Raw genomic sequence first — 20,006 nt, forward strand, 5'->3', positions numbered from 1 at the left:
GGATCGGAGATGGGGGACTGGATTATTACCCTCAGCACAGCAACCAGCACGAGCTTCACATCTGGTGAAGACTCCATCCCACAGGGGCTGATGCAGTAAACTCAGTAAGTTTGTGTCACCGTTAAGGAACCTAAGCTTAGGGATCCCCACTTTTTTTATAACAGGCTGCAAGCGAATCCACCCACACTGTGCCCCAGAGGGAGACGTTATTATAGGAAACAATAAATAACACCTGTCCTCCGCTCCAGCAGGAAGCACTGTCTTCCAAGGCTGCTCACTATACAAACATCTTTGAAGAGACAGTTCAGAACAACGTGCTCCCCAGGCATGGTGGAGGACTGCCCACTAAAGAACCTGGTTAGGATTCTAAGTGGAAGCATCTTCCATTCCTTAGGAAGGTTGAACGCTCATTTTCACAGGTACGATTTCAAATTAGAATTGGTGTATGGGAGTATTTATTTGCAATAATGCCTATTGCAAGTAGAGATGTTTCTCCCTATAACCTCCCTCTGACAAACACTTTGGTAGATAATGAAATCGAGTCAAAGGAACCCAATGGCTTTCCAGCTTCCTGGGGAGATTTGAGGATTGTTGGGAGACTAGGTCTAGAATTCAGGTTTCAAAGCTTTCCAGTGTCAGACTTCCAAATGCTGTTTACCACAGGCTCTGAGTCTTCACGTGCCAGGAATCCACTTGAATAATAAATAAAAACTATGAATACTCTTTCCAGAAAAAAGCACATATGTGCAAGTATATAAACTTTGCACAGTTTTCAGTGGGTCACAAATTCCCTGAAGCCTGTTGATGGATGGACTTTGGGTTTCTTGAACGGTCTGGAGACCTCAAGTTAAAACTCATCCCTAGAACAAGGGTTACTGTAACATTGAACTCAATTACCCATGTCATCAAAACACCCAGTTGCTAACCCAAGCAGCTTACGTACTAAGATATCCCGTAGCAGCTATCCAAAGCATGATCCCAAATCAAGAGGTTGAAAAAAAAACCCTGTCCAGAACATACAAAAATCAGTGCCTCAAAGATGCACAGTGCACAGAAACAGAGCTGAACTGTGTTTTTTTAAAGCATGCTTCTAGGATGATGTATGATGACTTGAGAAAGGACACAGATTAGAAGTGAAGGAACAGGAGAGAAAGGGGTAATTAATAACTGCAATGAATAATCGCTGACAGGGTGACATAAAACTGTTGCAAAACAACTACAAAAAAAGCAGAAAGAACTCAAAGTTTTTTCAGTCTTGGTTATTTAGTAAAAGGGCAAATCACTCAACAAATGTCCATGGCTCTTGGGGATGACTTCGTATGACAGCATAGCCGCTAATGATTTTTTTTTAAGTCTCGTTTATCTTTTATATATTCTGGCTAAAGCGACGGAAAAGTATACGACACATCCTCAAACTTTTCCAACATGATTAAAGCAGGAAGTGTGTTGGTGTTTAAGGCAGCAAGGAGGAACTGATATTTATTTGTACGTCTTCATGTGCAAAAGCATCTTCCACTACCCCCTTCAATCCTTTTAACAGGCAGGTGAAGCAGGTACTGTTATCTTCTTTTAGAGACTGAAGAACTGAAGTTCTGAGAGCTCAAATAACTTGCCCAGAATCAAACAGCTCTTGGGGAGTGAAACGGAGATTCAAATCCAGTCCATGTTTTTTCCTTTAAGAGGAAAATTCATTTATCTGGAATAACTCATTTGTACAGAATTTTCTGAAAAGATCTGATAAATGCATTTTACTCTACAAATTCTCTATATTAATTAGTTTTTGTCAACATTCTACCAGGTTAAAAATCAGGTGAAATGTCAGATCAGCCCTTTGATTACTTTGTTACATTTTTGGTTTTATTCTAAAACCACTTTTGATGGGTTATTAATCAATAATGCTTCCCAATGACCCTTTCCTCACAGGAGACCTGTTAAGAGTTCTATCTTCTATTTCTATTACAGAACAAAGGCAAAAACCCACAGGAAGGTCACTAACAGAGGAGTTAACACAGTAATGTGAATTCTCAATTCTGGGGCAGAAATATTTCTCCCAAGATTAAGAGCCACGATACAAAGATTTGAAAGAGCTCTCCTCTAACGTTCATACAGACACATCTCCCAGGAACATCAGTGAAACGTCTTTCCTCAGTGTTACTATTCGGAACGAATAGATAATTAGATAGGAGGATGGTCTAAGACAAATCTGTGTGAAATCTCTCAACTGTAATCTCCTTGAGGGCAGGGAGCTGGTGGTAGGAGATTTCCCAAAGGGGTTGTATTACATTATCAGAAGGAACTGTCAGCTTGGGATGTTGGGGGTGGGCAGTAGATTCTTCTTTTTAATTAATAGATTTATCCCTAAATCCTTAACTATCAGAACCACTTAATAAATCTACGTATTGATTCAAGATGATGTTCATGTAGCCAATTTGTCTTAATTGCTGCTTCTCATAGTCATTGTTAACATAATCGATTAAACAAAGTTCCTTCCTGAGAGAGGATCTAAAACATCAAAACCCGTTAGATTTAGTGTTAGTGCATTTCTACCCCCAGACGAATATTCAAACGAAACATACTAGGAAATAGTAAAGAGCACATAATACAAAAGAATAACGAGAATGAACCAGTTCAATCTCCTAAACTTCCTTCCGTAAACTGAGTCTAAAATGGCACACCACTCAGGTATATCATTTTTTGTTTTTAGAAAAGGATAACATTGAAAAAAAATGAAGAAGCACCTTTAAAAGACAGACTAACATATTCTTCCCAATAGTTTGGTGGCCATATCTTAATATATCCTAATATCTCAATATTAAGATATGGCCACCAAACTACTGGGAAGAATCATATTTCTCATCTCCTGCAGGTTTTCTAAGCACATTTCCTTTCTTCCACTAGCGCTGAATTCCACCGCTGCAAATCACTGCAAGCCACTTTAGGTTTTTAAAAGGCACGGATACAACAATGGGCAAGATTCTGCTCTAAAATAACCAGACCAAAAAAGACGTCAGGAAGGAAAGATTTAAAGCAATTTCTTCTTTCATCTACCAGGGCTTTTGGTTTTTTAAACTATGACCCTGAACTTGATTACCTTCTAGGAGATGGTTAGGCCATTAGTCCCTTAGAGAGTAATGTCATGATTCTCACCGGGACACCAGTGGCCAAGTAGATACAGAAACATGATGGCAGCTTTTTAGTGGTCAAAAATGAGCCATAGGGTTTCTTCCTTTTTATCTTCTCTCTTCCTTCCTTTTCTCTCTCAGCCTCCCTCTCTCCCTCCTTTTAACCATTGAGTAGACAGCAGATATGTGACGCGCAGGTAGGAATCATATCTATCTAATTCATAATTTTATTCTAAGTATCTGGCACAATTTTTGGAACCTAGAATGTGCTTAATAAATATTTGTTGAATAAATAAATATGTCTATTAAATACTGCTATGAGCCAAACACTGCGATAGGCACCAAAGTTGCAAAAATCCTGTCCCATAGGGACCTGCAAAGATGTGTTTAGGGAAGCAGATAGAATTGGATCTATGATTATACAGAATGGGGTGCTTTTTCCTAAAGCAGGATCAGAGGCATTTACTCAGCTATAACTTAAAGTGGAAATGTTCATGCTCTAATGTTATTGTCATGGTCCCAGGAATGGGCGGGCTGAATTTACGCCCCTGAAATGAATTGATTTTTCTCCCTACTTTCTGAAATGAACACAGAAAATCCTTCATCTCCCGAAAATGAGGCCCCAAGGAAAGCTGAGTGACCGGCAAAGCTGATTGTTTTTTCCTTGGAGATGCCCAGACACTGGGCTCCGTCACTTCATCACCAGCCAAGTCGGACTTCCTCTGCCTGGGGCAGTTTCCCAGCATCCTTTCCAGCATCACCTTCCAGAATGTTCTCATGGGTCCCCCCAGGCCTACCAGTTTAGGTCTTGGTTTAACTCACAGCAGCTGCCCGGCTTCCCTCTGTCACCCTCCTGCACTAGAGCTGAGCGAAGGAATATAGGTTCATGCTGGACCTTCTAAATGATTTCCAGTGATGAGCACTTAAGTGTCAAAAGTTTGGAACCGTTCCAGATGATAGCCATGGAGGAGGCGGGAAATCATCACTGCTTTAAGACTTTACCTCTGGCTAAATCTCAATGCATATTCAACACCTTACCTCTAACCAGTCTCCCAAATCGCAGTCTCATCATAGTATCATCAATTACCTTTAAGCAATGACCAGAAACGCATCAAGCGTTAGGGGTCTCTTCCCAAACCGAGCAACAGATGCTGCCTTCTGCTCTCTGGGAGCACCTCGCAGGCCAGCCCGGCTCCCGCACAGCTCAGACGGCTGCAGCCCCTGGGCAAAGCCTTCGCTTGGTCTGCATGAAGCAGCCTCAAATGTCCACGTAAGTCACAGGAGTCTTCTCACTTCTGACCAAAGGGATGCTTGTTTTATTCAATATCACAGCAGCTGAGAGCAGCTTCTCCTGTTACTGGCTGCAAAAATAGAAGCTTCTCTGTGGACATCAGGAAAACTGGGTCAGTCAGCTTCAGAAACACCCACTAACGCCAAGCTTGAGAAAGCTCAAAAAAGAAATTTTCTGCTTTCGCTCCCATTTTGGCCCACTGACCCCGCCATAGCTTGCCAATCATTTTTTTTTTTTCAAGTGCAGTTTGATTTGAAGAGAGAAAACACGAGTCAGGAGTCAAAGAGCTCAAGGAGACGTGTCCAAAGAGATGTGCAATGGTCATTGCTCAGATCAGAGGAGAAGAGATTTCTTCACTGGCATGAAAATCTGGAAGAAACAGACTCTCATCTTCTCTGACACTGAGGTTCTGAATTTTCCGAGTTTATGGTACTGTTCTTGAGAAGCCAAGAGCATAATTTCAAGGACAGGAAACATGATGGCTTCTCAATCAAATTAAATAGCAAAGTGAAATCAATAATTACTCAAATTTACTTGGCAAATTAGCAAGACAAATTAATTGAAATTCTACTTTTGATCATAAGGATATAGTTAGAAAAGTCTTTGGTGGATGAAAATATCTCTGAGGCATGAATTAAATCAACTGGACAACCTGATGATAAAGCCCTTATGCTTAATGTACAAATCCCAACTTGCTGGCATGGAATATAAAGGAAGAATAGAGATTATCAGCAAATATTCATTAAAAATGGTCCTGTACAAACAATGTGAATAATAACAGCAAACATCTACTGGGCTTTTATTCCGTGAAGATGCTGTGCTACACTATGTATTATTCTTATCACTTATACTGTTTTGTTCTCTTAAAAATTAATAAAGAGAACCATTATGGTTACCACTTGCACAGCACAAACCATTACTGTCCCTTTGTCCACAACCATGGACTTCATGACAGAAGGAGCACAGAGCACCAAAGTCTGACAAAAGATAGAGACTGAGATGCCTTTTCTCCTCTCAGCCTCATCTTCCACTTACAAATGTCACTACTTCTCAGTAAATCTGGTTCTGTAAAACTCTGAACACATCCATGCTGGGCCGCAAGAAGCCAGTCCGTACATGGTATTGCCTGACAGCAGCTATTCATTCAAGATGGGCACGTGACAAATTGGTCCAACTAGACCGAGGAGAGAGACTTTTATTCCATTACGGGGGGAGAAGCTCGCCCTCACCTATTTGACATGAACAAGGATGCTTAGAGACACAAGTGCCAAATGCAGTCCTCTTCCGACCAAGGGGAGAACTAGCCTCAGGATGAAGGACTTTGAGATGGACAACATCTTTGAGCCCCTGGCTCAGTCAAGTCTAAAGTTCACCTACAGGCTCTGGCCTGTAATAAGGGATCTTAAATGTCTTCTTTGTTTAAGCCAGTTGTCATCAGATTTTCGTAACCTAAAGTTAAAGCCTCCTAATTTATATAAAACAAAATGAATGAATGTTTGTTAAACTAAATTCCAGCAAGATACAAAAAATTAATTTTTCTATATAAATTAAGGCTTTTTTAAAAAAGTATGGTCGCTGACCACTTATACCTGAATCACCGGGGATCCTTGTTTGAAACACAAATGACAGAGGCATAATATCCAAGGCATAGAAACTAAAAATCTATCCTCTCAACCAGCCTACCTCTGATTCCAATGCTCAAGGTTGAGAACGACTGTCAAGGCAAGCTATACCATTTCAGTGGGGGAATTTAGACATTCATTACGCAGTGTGCCTTAAATTCTTGTTTCCCTGTTTTGAAAATGTGTGAATTCAAACCTGCCCCTGGCTTCCTCATAAATAAGTGTGATCTAAAGGTAAGCAGAGTAACAGTCTTTGATTTGTGAAAGTGGTTATTTTTGCAAAATTGCTTCAAGGCTCGGGACTTGACAAGATATGAAAATGCTTGAGAAATAATCAATAGCCTGATAAAACTGTTTTTGATGAATGTAAAACAAACTCTCTCCCAAGTGCCTTTCTAAGGAAAGCAGGCATTTAAAAAAGTAGACTCTATTAGGCTCCCACCACATTATGTTACAACCACAAATGTAAGCTTTTTACCTAGTCCCTTCCTTGCCTAAACAGTACTCATATTTTTGGACTCAGTTTAAATGCTCTTTCCCTGGGAGGCCCTTCCTAGCCCCCCAAGGATTCCTACCCCCTCTGGTGCGTAATCAGGCTCCTTCCCGGCTCTTCTCCCTGACCTGCCTGCAACCTACCTCCCTGTCACCCTAAAACACGCCCACGTTCACTCTTTACCTACCGAAATCCTCTACAGCCTTGAGGGCTCAGCTAAAAATAACACCTCCTTAAGAAGCACCCAGGTGAGGTCAGGGCCCCCTGAATGGTGAAATAGCAACTAAATGAAACACCAACCGGGCTGCTTTGGGCTGCAAGTAAGAGAAGGCCTGCCTCAATCTTTACCCGGTAAGGAAATGAATTACTGTGTGTCAGCAAGGCTGGAAATTCTAGGGATGCCGGCCCACAGGCTGGTTTCTCTGCCCGCCCCTGCCCTGCGGCCTGCTCCTTCCTGCTATTCCACCTTGTCAGGGGTGGCTGCCAGAGGGAGGGAGACCACGGCTTCTGATGCCTCTTCCTTAGGCATGTGATTCTATCTTTCTCAGAAGCCTCTGGAAACATCTCCAGTCTCACTCGCCCAAATGAGCTTAAGCTTTCCATGCTAGTGCTAAGAGGTGGGATGCCCAAGCTTAATTAATGGTGCTTTTCACACCTTATGTCGCAACATGACACAACAAGAAAATGGTAGTATTTACAAGGGATCCTAGGATAACTGGATGGGGCTGCTCGCTGCAAAGTCTTGGACTGTCCTATATCCTGACCGGCTGAAGGAATCGATCAATGAGCACAAATGGAATGAAGACATTTCTGGCACAACAGGGGGACGCTTTGCTTGAGGTCAGGGGTCTCAAACTACAGCTCCACTACCCATTTGTGTAAATAAAGTTTTATTGGGACACAGCCACACCCATTCATATAGGAACTGTCTTACCATGTACTTGGCCATATGGCTTGCCCAGCAGAAAATATTCATGATCTGACTCTGGCTCTTTATAGAAACATTTGCCAAACTTTGGCTTAGACTGACCAACTAGAGTGGAATAATATTGGCAAGACAACCACAGTGCCCATTACAGTGCCTGACCCTTTATAACACACTTTCCATATATATATGTGTGTGTGTGTGTATACACACACACACACATATATTTATATATTTAAGCATATGTGCCTTTCCTGTTAGTTTTTAAGTTCCATGAGGGGAATAAATAGTGTCTTTTAATTTATTTATTTATTTTTGGCTGTGTTGGGTCTTTGTTTCTGTGCGAGGGCTTTCTCTAGTTGTGGCGAGCGGGGGCCACTCTTCATCGCGGTGTGCGGGCCTCTCGCTATGGCGGCCTCTCTTGTTGCGGAGCACAGGCTCCAGACGCGCAGGCTCAGTAGTTGTGGCTCACGGGCCCAGCTGCTCCGCAATAGTGTCTTTTTAAATTCGTTCCTGATGCCATGTCCCCAGCACCTTGCACAAGGCCTGGCACATCGAAAGCACCCTATAAATATTCCTTTGCTGAATAATTGAATGAATGCACTCCTTAAATAATCTGCCAAAGTGGGAACAAAAGCAACGATGATTTCTTTTGGGATACGCTCTAAAGCAGCGGTCCCCAACCTTTTTGACACGAGGGGCTGGTTTCCTGAAAAATTTTCCTCGGATGGGGGGCGGGGAATGGTTCAGACGGTAATGTGAGCAACGGGGAGCGATGGAGAGCGGCAGATGAAGCTTCACTCACTGGCCTGCCGCCCACCTCCTGCTGTGCGGTCCGGTTCCTAACAGGCTGGGGACCCCTGCTCTAAAGACAGCAATCACAGCTCAGTAACGGCACGCCAAGAAGTTGACCCACATTCCACTATAAGGAGGCCGTGAACCTTCATCACATTAACCCTGCCCAACCCTCGGGAGGAAAGATTCATCCACACGCTGTCTATGGAGAGGCGCACAAACAAGCTCAGGTTCTCAGAAGTGGCAGAGACGGTAAGACGGTACGGCCACGGCTACAGCGCGTACGCCACTAACACCGGGCTACAGAGTCATCCTTCCAGAGAACCTCGCCCTCCCACGCACAGGGCGGCGCCCAACCCAGCCCTAGGCTCTTCAAGTTTGCTCCGTAATCTCTGAGTTCACTCACTCCCTGAAGTTCAGCTCTCATCAGTGTTCCAGGGAACAGTAAAGACAGAAAACACAGGAAGTTCGGTGGGAGACGTGTGGTGACATCTCTATCCCACGGTTTCCCTTTAGGTCTTCTTTAGGAAGAAAAGATCACAGAGTCTGAAAAATTAATAGTAACCTGGAGAAACGGAACTCGATAAAGCCAAAATACTTCTTCAGGGGACCCAGAACTCATCTTATCTGTAGATAATGCCAGTTTTGACTTTTTTTCTCATCATCCAATCTAAGAGAAATTTAAAACTAAAAAGGCCAAAATTAAAACAACGCTGTAATTTTAAGGTTGCTAAAACGGCTTTAGTGAGTTTATAACATAAGAAAATTATCATCACTAGCAAAGAAAGAGGCAAGTGTTTTGTTTTTAACGTTAATTTTGACATTCAAATTTTTAATCCTCAATGCTGAGAAGCTGTAAAATCCTGGGGTGCAGTAGCGAAAACAGGATCTGAGTTTCATTATAACCTGCTAATTAATATAGCAAAACACAACAGCAAGACACCAGCAAGAACAGGATTCTAACCAAGTTGAGGCCTGTGTGAAACAGCAGAGAATCCCTCAAATACCAGAGAAAGAAAAATGCCAAACACTGTATTGCAATATCTCCCCTGGACACAGTTTGCTTTCCAATAAAAAAAAAAGGATAGGCTAGCGGTTAACTTTGTGCCAGCATTTTCCCCTTCTCTGCATTTACAACAATCACAAACCAATCTAGCCTTAGGACAGCTTCGCCTTCAATGAGGGAAGAATGGGCAGAGGGAAATCTCTTATTTTTTTATCCATGCAAATTGGGTGGTATTTCAGGCACCATCTCCTCTACCCAAAGAGCCAATAGTATTTTGAGGGAAGCAGGTGTTTGTCATCCATTGAGTCAACCAAAAATTGCTTCATTTTCAAATTCAGAGACTTTTTATATGATATCACATCTGCCCATTTTTCTCAGTATCCAACAGAATTTTTTTCTTATAAGTTCTTTTATTTATTTATTTTTTGCTGCATCATGCGGCATGCGGGATATTAGTTCCCCGACCAGGGATGAGCCCGCGCCCCCTGCGGTGGGAGCACGGAGTCTTAATCGCTGGACTGCCAGAGAAGTACCTTTTGTGTGTGTGTGATAAGTTCTAACAAAAATTTTTTAAATGAATTGGGATATAGTAATACTGCCGTTAGACCAGTTGCCTCGAAATTTTTCTACTTAGAGAGAAATATTTAATGTGAAAAGCAGACAGATGTTTAAGTTAGTAACTCATTACGCGCTCATTGTCAAAAACTTAATCTGTCTATCCATATATTAGGGAAAAATATGTTGGCTATCATTTGGCGATAAGTGTTTTATGGGCTCATAATCTTCGGTCTAGTTAACACCAATTCTAGCAAAACATCCTAAGAAAATGATTCAGTCAAGAGAAGACTTATATTCATTAAACTACTCCTTACAATATGTTTACGTAACACCAACCGAGTAGACAAAATACCCAACTAGAAAGAAATAAGCAAGTGGTTAAGTAAATGTAGGTTTCTCAACCAACGGAAATATTAGCTGACCATTACAAATTACAATGGTGCAAACCATGTCGTATTATGCAAAACATTTTTATAGGCTGCCACGTAAGTAGAATACATTCTCTGCACAAGTGAGAGATAGCTCAGATTTTCTGATTAGGACACAGGAAAAATCATGAGCCCTTCATCAAGGTGTGAACTGTGGCCTACTTGATCACAGACCCTGTTTCCTGGGTCTCTATGGTCCCCTGACGAGCTTTCTTCATCCCTCCCCTGTGCTTTGCTGAACTGTAATCCTTGCCTGCCACATGATCCACGGGGTCACTTTAAGACCCAGCTCCATTCCCATCTCTCTCACAAAGCTGTGTATTACCCTGGAGTGAAAGTGCTTTAGATTCCTTAGCACTGACTGTCATCTTCTTGATCATAGTACTTGCTTTATCTTCTCCAATAGCCAGTGAATTCCACAGAGAGAGTTACTTTTAGTGCATGAAATGACTCAAATATATGATTTTGAATGAATGAATGAATATTAACTCCTCATAGCAAGGACCATTTCTTTTCTTTGTATCTACAGTACTTCCCACAGTACAGGCCAACAGTAGATTCTACATAGCTCTTTACTGAACAGTTGAATAAATGAATGTATGTGTATTGTTACACGTGACTGCTGGCTCCAATCCTGGGATGCGTTTTTCTTCCCCATCCCTTTTCCACCTTCTCCTTCTATGAAAGATCAGAGAAGCTTCTCTTCTAAAAGGAGTACTATGCATGAAGAGAACTTACCCAGGTCAAACTGGCCAGAAATGTAGCCACAAGTCTGCCGGACCTCCTCACTGTCCCAGCCCAGGGGGTACAGGGCACAGCCAGCACCGATCAACAGGCCTGCAAAGAGAAAAGACAACGGGACTTTAGCAATGCCCCTCTGCAGCCCTAGATAAAGGTACAAGGGAGAAGAAACCAATACAGGCAATGTGACAATGGAACATGGGGTCTGCTTTTGGGAAAGCACCAGCCAAGCTCCCTTTAGTGACCTAAGTTCAGTTTAATTCCAAGAACAATTCCAAGTCTGCTTAAAAGGGGGTGGGAGGTGGGAAGAACAACCTTGACAGACAGCTCAGTTTGGTTCCAACTTCCCCTTTTAAAGCATTAAAAGCCTTGCAAATCCTGTTTAGGGAGTACAATCCAGAAGCCCTTTTAATCACTCTTGTAAAAAGCCAACCCATTCCACCCTCAATCCATGTAAACAAGTAATTCGAGAGCCAGCAAAAGAGCCTCACTGGTTATGCATCATCATTCATTAGATTGCTTTTTCCAATTTAAGAATCAAAATAGAATGTTTCAGCATCATCAAATTTTTTTTTTTTGTGTGTGTGTTACGCGGGCCTCTCACTGTTGTGGCCTCTCCCATTGCGGAGCACAGGCTCCGGACGCGCAGGCTCAGCGGCCATGGCTCACGGGCCCAGCCGCTCCGCGGCATGTGGGATCTTCCCGGACCGGGGCATGAACCCGCGTCCCCTGCATCGGCAGGCGGACTCTCAACCACTGCGCCACCAGGGAAGCCCACATCATCAAATTTTACCAGGGGCAGAGACAGCATAAAGATTTTCATGAACCACTTGAGCACACTGACTGAACTCGTGGACCATGCTATGGTTACCATGCTCCCTTGAGAAGTTGAGAATCACTAAGTGTCCACGCATCTTGGAAACACTCAAGAACACAGACGCTAACTGTGACTTCAGTTCTTCTTGCAGCGAAGACCAAAAGGTTTGATGAGTGAACTAAAGCAAGTGACGGTTTTATTTTAAGTTAAGGTATCATGGCAGCTCACCCTGAGCGGACAGCTTTCGATTGGTGAGTCTTTAGTTTTACATCAAAACCTATCAATAATATGGTTTTATGAGAAGCTGAATGAGACTGAAGCACTGACCAATCCAATCTGAGGGCTAATCTGAAAGTATCATCTTGTCACATCAGTCAGCGAGTATTAACATCACCCGTAAATCCACAAGTGTGCTGAGCCAGTGGGACCAATGCATACACAGTCTGACTGTTTGCAGGATTGTGGGTTAAAAGGTGCTAAATAACGGAGGCCCCTAAATTAGAAAACCTGTTAATGTGGTAACGTATAGGCCGAACAACAGTGTCCCCAAAGGCATCTAAGGGAGACCTTCAGTATTTCTGGATTGAGTCTCTTCCTGTCCCCCTTTGGCTTCTCCCCTGCCCCTGGTGGATGACTTGAGTAGTTGTAACCTGTACAAACTGTTTCCTCGCAGGCATCTAAGGAGGAGCTGCTTTCTACCCACTCCCCCAACCTCTATGCCAGCTGTGTGGGGAGACAGCCCCCAGAAACTGACACGTTTTCCACCCTGTTGCCCCTCCCTCTGATCCATCCCTTAGACCCCAGTAAAACGAGCATCTAATGCAGAAGGGCTGTGATCCGAGGGAATTGCCTGCAAAGAATCACTGCAGCTGCAATCACAAATTCCAGGATCCCTGTATGCAACTGTGTAAATATGAATTGTGTTGAGGCCAAAGAATAATTCGAAAAGCAATGATACGAGGTTTGCTGACTAAGCAAATATCCCAGTGACCAGTTTCCTTAGGTTTTTTGCCTTAGGATAAAAGCTATAGCATTCTGAAGACAATTCCAAACTAGCGTTATCCACCATCAGGTAAAGAGAGAATTAATGAGGATGCCAGAGTGTGTGTAAACTGAATTCCATGAATGTTGACTAAATAATGTGGCATCATTTCCATGCTACTCAGTTCTTAAATTAATAAGTAACACCACTTTTTGAGATCTGGTGAGCAATTTTTAAATGATGACACACGCAGAAAGGCCGTGAGGTATAAAATGTTCAAGGGAAGTAAAATGAAAACCAGTAGAATTTAAAGCATCCGTATTCCCTCTATCTGACAGGCAAACAAATGATAAAGTCTCAATTGCTAATGTTCTTACGGTATGGCAGAAAAATATGTGTCATGTGTTCATGAAAGAAGCTGCTTTTTTTTGGTTTTGTTTTCTGTTTTGTTTTTGTTTTTATCAGAATTTATTCTTAACTTCTGAAAAGAATTGCTTTTATTTACAGTTATCCAATGCCGGTTGTTGTGTTTATATGAATTTCTTTTTAAATTTTATTTATTTATTTAATACAGCAGGTTCTTAGTAGTTATCTCTTTTATACATATTAGTGTATATATTTCAATCCCAATCTCCCAATGCATTCCCCTCCCCGCCCAAGAAGCCGCTTTCGTCCAGTATAAGGATCCCAGCATTTTGCGAGACTAAACAGAGAGGAACTTTTAAGTGCCTGTTATGGAGCAAACAGGCCTGTGATGCTCTAAGTGGTACAACGCTTGGTAGTCAGGGTTCTTCTGTGTAATAGAATATTGGGCTGTCTTTGTAACAGTACGAAATATGGAGTCAACCATATAAATTAGAAATAATTTTATACATAGGAAATCTGTGTTAGGTGTAAGAATTAAAAAAAGAAAAATACCATGAGCATATGTTCACATTAAAAAAGTATTCAGTGGAGGGCAACTAACTTATCTGGATTTTAGTATTCATATTTATGTAGCCGTTGTTTTGTCATCTGCTAACAGTAAAGATACTGCAGATTCTGAAGATGTGGGGAACATTTCTGGGAGAAAAGTGCATGTTGCAAACTCCTCAGGCTAAGTGATTGTTGCAGTGATTCGGTTCTGTAGGTAAATATCTGGCTTCCCCACTACCTCGCTACTATTATACATTAAGGTGAAAGCCAGTCTCGGGCCGAATTCAGCCAACTACGAAACAACTGTTTCCTAGCAGGCTGGCACAAAAAGCGATCATACGACCAATACTCTAAACTCAGTGAAACCCTCCCCCAACTCCATCAGACAGTCACTCTAACAAATACCTTCAAAACACAATAACTACAACAATTATTCAGATAGCAGGATCAGGGACACTTCAGGTCAGATGACACAGTATCTTCCAGTTGATGGAATGGGAGAGGGTGCAGGAGTCGAGTTCTAGACCTGCCCTGCCCCACGCAGTAGCCACGAGCTACACGTAGCTATTTAAGTTAGGGATTTCCCTGCCGCTCCAAGTGGTTAAGACTGGTGCTTTCACTGCCAGGGCCTGGGTTCGATCCCTGGTTGGGGAACTAAGATCCTGTAAGCCATGTGGTGCAGCAAAAAAAAAAAAAAAAAAATAAAATTAAGTTAATTAAAATTAAATAAAAATAAAATTCAGTTCTTCAATTGCACTAGCCACATTTCAAATGCCTAGTAACCACATGGCGCTAGCGGCTACCATATTAGACAGTGCAAACACAGACCATTTTCATAATCACAGAAAGTGCTATTGGAGAGAGCTGCTCTAGACCTAAGACACCACTTCAAGAGGATGGGAAAAAACCTGCCACTCTAAAATGTCCCTTTGGAATGTGGATTATTTCTAACTAAAAGCAATCAAGGCCCAAAAGATTCAGGAAGAAAGTCTGACCTTCCCCTTAACTGCCTAAAAGAATGTAGACAGAGGGCCCGTTCCAGGAATAGAGCTATCACCAGAGATATTTGCAAAGAACACGGGAAGTGTGGTGGAGGAAACTACACAGGGATTAAAGATCAGAGTTCACTCTATGTCCCACTGTCTCTGCCCAGCCCAGTAAACATTTATTTACCAAACACTTGCTTCTCCATCTCCATGTAAATTGCCTTCTTCCCCTCTGAAGCCCCAAAGGACTAACCCCCAACATTCTCTTTGTTTTAGCTGAAGATGCTATTTCAAGTCAGTGACGGTTTTGCCATTTCAGGGAATCAATCACTCAGCTTTTCCTGAGTCTCTCCCCATGTACACATGTTATTAAACGTTTGTTTGATTTTCCTCCTCTTAATCTATCTCATGTCAAGTCAATTTAATTCTTAGGCCAGCCAGAAGAACCTAGAAGGGTAACGGAAAATTTCTTCCCCCCCTCGACACTGGGCTGGCCAGATTCTTACACCTATGCCTGACACTGCCTGTTAACAATCAAAATCATCCTTACTCTTTTAGATTCTCCCTTTGTGGGTGGGGGTGATGGGTGGCTAGAAGCCAGGAAACTACATTTCAAAAACTCTCCTGCTAGCAGAAGTTCTGGCTCATAGTCTGTCAATGAACAGGTAAAAGGGAGGAATAAACCATATTCCCCATTGGCAGCTGCAGCCAGGTGACATGCTCTTCTGCAGACAGTAGACATATTTGGGGTGTGACTTCCTGGCATCCCTCTCAGCCTCAACTCTCTAAGGGCAGATCATCAGCTGTCCTCACCTTTTTTTTTTTGGATAATTTTTGATTTTTTTTAAAAAAAATATTTATTTTTGGTTGTGTTGGGTCTTCGTTGCTGCGCACGGGCTTTCTCTAGTTGTGGCGCACGGGGGCTACTTTTTGCTATGGTGCGTGCGCTTCTCATTGCGGTGGCTTCTCTTGTTGCACAGCACAGGATCTAGGAACGCGGGCTTCAGTAGTTCTGGCACGCGGGCTCAGTAGTTGTGGCTCACAGGCTCTAGAGTGCAGGGTCAGTAGTTGTGGTGCACGGGCTCCGGGCATGTGGGATCTTCCTGGACCAGAGCTCGAACCCATGTCCCCTGCACTGGCAGGTGGATTCCTAACCACTGCCCCACCAGGGAAGTCCTGCCCTCACTTTTGATCCCTGCACTTCCTGAGCTCCTGAATTCTTCAAAGCAGCTTCTCTGACCTCCACTTCCCCAGACCTCCTAGTAGGTCTGTGAAACTTTAAATCCCTGGGTTACATTCCCTGCTGCCTGAAATACCTAGAGTGGTTTCTTTTATTGGCCAATCCCTGGCTGGTACGTGCCCTACTTGTGCAAGGGCAGAGGGGCTGATACGAATCTTTCTATCTGTCCATTACTTAAACATCCATTTTCTCAATTAAAAATGGTCTCAAATACAATTTATGCCAATTACTAAACCTTGGGGTAAGTATAGTGATATTAAAAGGCTTTGTGTTAACTGCCTCTGTGGTGTGATCTCTGGTTAGGGAACTTATGCTAATTAACTTCTAGAGTGTGGATTTCAAAAGAGGATACATCAAATGTTAACTAACTGCCTTAATATTGGCATCAACTAGAATTGTATCGTCTATACTGAGTTACTAATATTGTAAAGTTAGAGAAAATTAGGATTGGCATATATGCACTACCATGTGTAAAACAGATAGCTAGCGGTAACCTACTGTATAGCCCAGGGAGCTCAGCCGGGTGCTCTGTGGTGAGCTAGGTGGGTGGGATGGGGGTGGAGGTGGGGGGGCGGAGAGGGAGGTCCAAGAGGGAGGGGATATATGTGTACACATAGCTGATTCATATCTTTGTACAGCAGAAACTAACACAACATTATAAAGCAATTATACTCCCCCCAAAAAAAACCACCATAAAAATGAGAACATCATTTTAATGGAAGAAATCTGGCATTGTTCAGTTTTAGCAGTGTTAAGTCTTAGACCATGTTGTGGAAATCAATGTTTGATGGAAACATAGTTTGAAAATCCCTGAATTAGATACCACTTAGATATGATACTGTGTGCTGAAATGAGGCTCAGAAAATATCCAGGAATGTGAAGTGGTTGCCCAAATGAAATCTTCGGGACTTAATGAGTTTTTATGGCTCTAGCTGACTAATTTGCTCCTGGGGAGTAAACGGTTCAATTAAAATCTCTGGCTCACAAACTTTTATATTATCTACGTGGATTTTCTCTGTTACATTTATAAACCCTGTGGTTACCCCATGGGGCTTAATTATGTGGTATTTTAACCAAATTCCCATTTCACTGCCATTACAGACATCATGAAAAAAAGTCACACTCTGTGAAAATCTGTGCATATAGGAATGGAAGTGAGGCAAGATGCTGTGAATCGGAGGAAACAACCTGAGGAAGGTGGTAACAGAGGTGGGTGGTTGGAGGAGATGTGAACTCATTGGCAGCTACAGGCTCATTTGCAATTAAGAAGTCTATTCTTGCAATCCTAAAGACTTTGCAACTTTTAAAGGGTCATGCTGTCAATCACAAATTAGTGTAAATTAGTTCAGTCTTTAGTTTTCACGGGGCACCTCGCTGGAATCAGTTATAGGACATCATAGACTATTGGAAAGGTCACTGTGTAGGAGGTCTTGGGGATTTATCCACTTTAACCTGAGTCCTCTAGGGTTTTGGCCTCACCCTGTTCAAGCTAACTAAAATGTCTGAAGAGCCAGGTCAGTGGAATGACCTCGAAGGAGAAGCCAGTGTTAATGGAGAAGAAAGAGTCCGGATAAATGCAGAAGGGTGGATGCTGGGAGCTGCGCTGTGATGCTGTATTATCCAAGGGGTCTGCCTTTAGCCCCATATGGGCTCCTGGGCCTAAATCTTAGGACACACTCTGCCTGCCCGTAAACTGCCTTGGGGAGAGAGAGGGTCCCAGTGGAAACGCTATTCATTTTCGCACCACGCTGGAGATACCTGCCATGATACTAATTATTTTTTAGAATTTGAGTGTGAAGTCTGAAGTTTGTAAAGAGCTCCGTGGTCAAAGTAAGAACCCGAGGCTGGGAATTTTCCCTTCTGCAAGCCATTTTCTATTCAGTCGGTACTTCGCACTCAGCCAACGGAATATTAACATAACAATTCAGCTCCTGCCAAGAAGGCAAAGCAAACCTCCAGTTAGCCAATGCCAGTCGCTCCCCACAGGTGGTAAGAATAGAGTCCTCGTGTTAAACTCATAAAGTCTAATTTTTTTTCCAGGCCACTCTTGAAAGATTTTATGTGACCTCACTTTTTTTCCATGACTAACGCTCCAATCGTTTCCACGGTTTATTATTTTTTTAAATAGCCTGACTTTCCGCACCTATTGCCCCTGGAGTGGTCACACAAGCCTTTCCCATCAATTCATCTTTTATGTTTTTTGGATACTTTTATCCATCCTCCAGTTCCTTTATCTTCCTTTCTGCGGCAAGCGCCGAGGGAAATTGTTTTCTTTACTTTTCTCATGAAAGCTGCTCGGTCTCGTAGCCCGTTATCTGGACTTTTCTTTGGAAGAGGCTGGCGTATCTCCAAGTCACCACATGTTAATTTATGTACATGATATTCATCCATTTTCAGCCCTCGATAACCGTCCTTTTACAAAATGGAACAGCAAAATAAAGCCAGTAGTGGGGAGGGCACGAGGGCAAGGGCCAGTATTATAACTCTTCGGACTTTGAATGCACAACGAGAAGGAAACTACTGAAGTATTCTAGAAGAAGGAGGCTTGGTTAGGCTCTTGTAAGCCGTACCTCCTTTCACAGTGCTTTCTGAAAACTGAGGCACTGAGGATGCAGGAGGCTTGTCCAAGGACACAGAGCCCAAATCAACCCCAGGGCCCCCGGGGCCCAGCCCACGGCTCTTTTCCACCTATCGTGATCCCGATGCTTGGACATAAGTCCACTCCAAGCTCACACACTCTCTGCCCACAACCTGAGTTCAGGCCACACGTGTTGGATTTGAACAACATGGTGTTTTCCTACATCAGAATTTTCACCGGCAAGTCCACATTTCTTGACTCTTGAATAACTGAAAGATATGCCCATCCTGGGCCTACATCCAGCTGGCTGAAGCCAGGTCGTGGCGGTCCCATTAAATGGCTCAGGCACCCTGGCCAGTTCCCGAAGGCATATCTGACTGGGGACCACTGGTTCTCTGAATATGTCTCAAACGACCTCATCTCTGAAGGTTGAATCGCTCCTCTCTCACTGAGACACTTTCATTCCTTACTTACCCACACTCAGACCCCACGAACATACTAGCTGTTAAAGTCTAGAAGCCTCAGCAGGCGGCTTGCCCTGGCCACCCCAGCAGTGAGCTACAGGTTCCACTCCCTCCTGTGAGCTCCTACTGGGATGAGCTCTGCACCATTTATTTGGGGTTTACCACCTTGCACTGTAGTTATTTAAGTATCATGTTTCCTGAAAGGCCAGAAACTCTACTGTATGCTTATCTGCATCCAACTCACTGGTTCACGATATTGGTTAAATACTAAACAGCAGTGATTCAGTATTTACAAAAGCTTCAAAATAATTATATAATAGTTATCTAATAGTTAAAAGATGATATTAAATTGCAGTGATACTATTTATTCAGAATTTACAAAAGCTTTAAAATAATTATATAATAGTTATCTAATAGATAACAGACAATATTAAATTGTAGTGATACTATTTTTTTCTTTTTTTTTTTTTGCGGTACTCGGGCCTCTCACTGTTGTGGCCTCTCCCGTTGCGGAGCACAGGCTCCGGACACGCAGGCGCAGCGGCCATGGCTCACGGGTCCAGCCGCTCCGCGGCACGTGGGATCCTCCCGGACCGGGGCACGAACCCGTGTCCCCTGCATCGGCAGGCGGACTCTCAACCACTGTGCCACCAGGGAAGCCCAGTAGTGATACTATTTATTCAGTATTTACAAAAGCTTCAAAATAATTATACAATAGCTATCTAATAGATAATAGATAATTGCCTTTATTTAGCAGAGGAGGAAATTAAAGCTTCGAGAAGCAGGTTCTTACTCATGTAGCTACGAAACGGTAGATCCAGGCTCTTACTTTTAGGCCAGTCTGAGCTAATTCTCCTCACCACCACCTTCTAATGACGCCCAGACCCCAAAGTGTTTGTGGTCCCGGCTCTGACCTCACCTCCCGTGTTCACATGTGTATTGAACCCTGCGTATAAATGGAGAAGTAGGGATGGAGTAAAAGATCAGGAGAGATTTCAAGTCACCAATTCTCTACCACTGACTCTGCTTTAGCGACAGGGAGC

The 20,006-nt window shown here is 42.9% G+C and overlaps 1 protein-coding gene across 6 annotated transcripts in view; it reads right to left on the reverse strand.

Moving 5' to 3' along the window:
- The window catches only part of LHFPL6 (LHFPL tetraspan subfamily member 6), a 252,021-nt gene that overhangs the window by 43,158 nt on the left and 188,857 nt on the right, over nt 1-20,006 (reverse strand). For all 6 annotated transcript variants that reach the window (XM_073795099.1, XM_033843464.2, XM_073795096.1 and 3 more), the window contains one exon: nt 10,979-11,077. In XM_073795099.1, the coding sequence (XP_073651200.1) occupies nt 10,979-11,077 (99 nt within the window). The remainder of the gene's footprint in view (nt 1-10,978; nt 11,078-20,006) is intronic.

The sequence above is a fragment of the Tursiops truncatus genome, chromosome 18, assembly GCF_011762595.2.
Source record: "Tursiops truncatus isolate mTurTru1 chromosome 18, mTurTru1.mat.Y, whole genome shotgun sequence".
NCBI classification, from domain to species: domain Eukaryota; kingdom Metazoa; phylum Chordata; class Mammalia; order Artiodactyla; family Delphinidae; genus Tursiops; species Tursiops truncatus.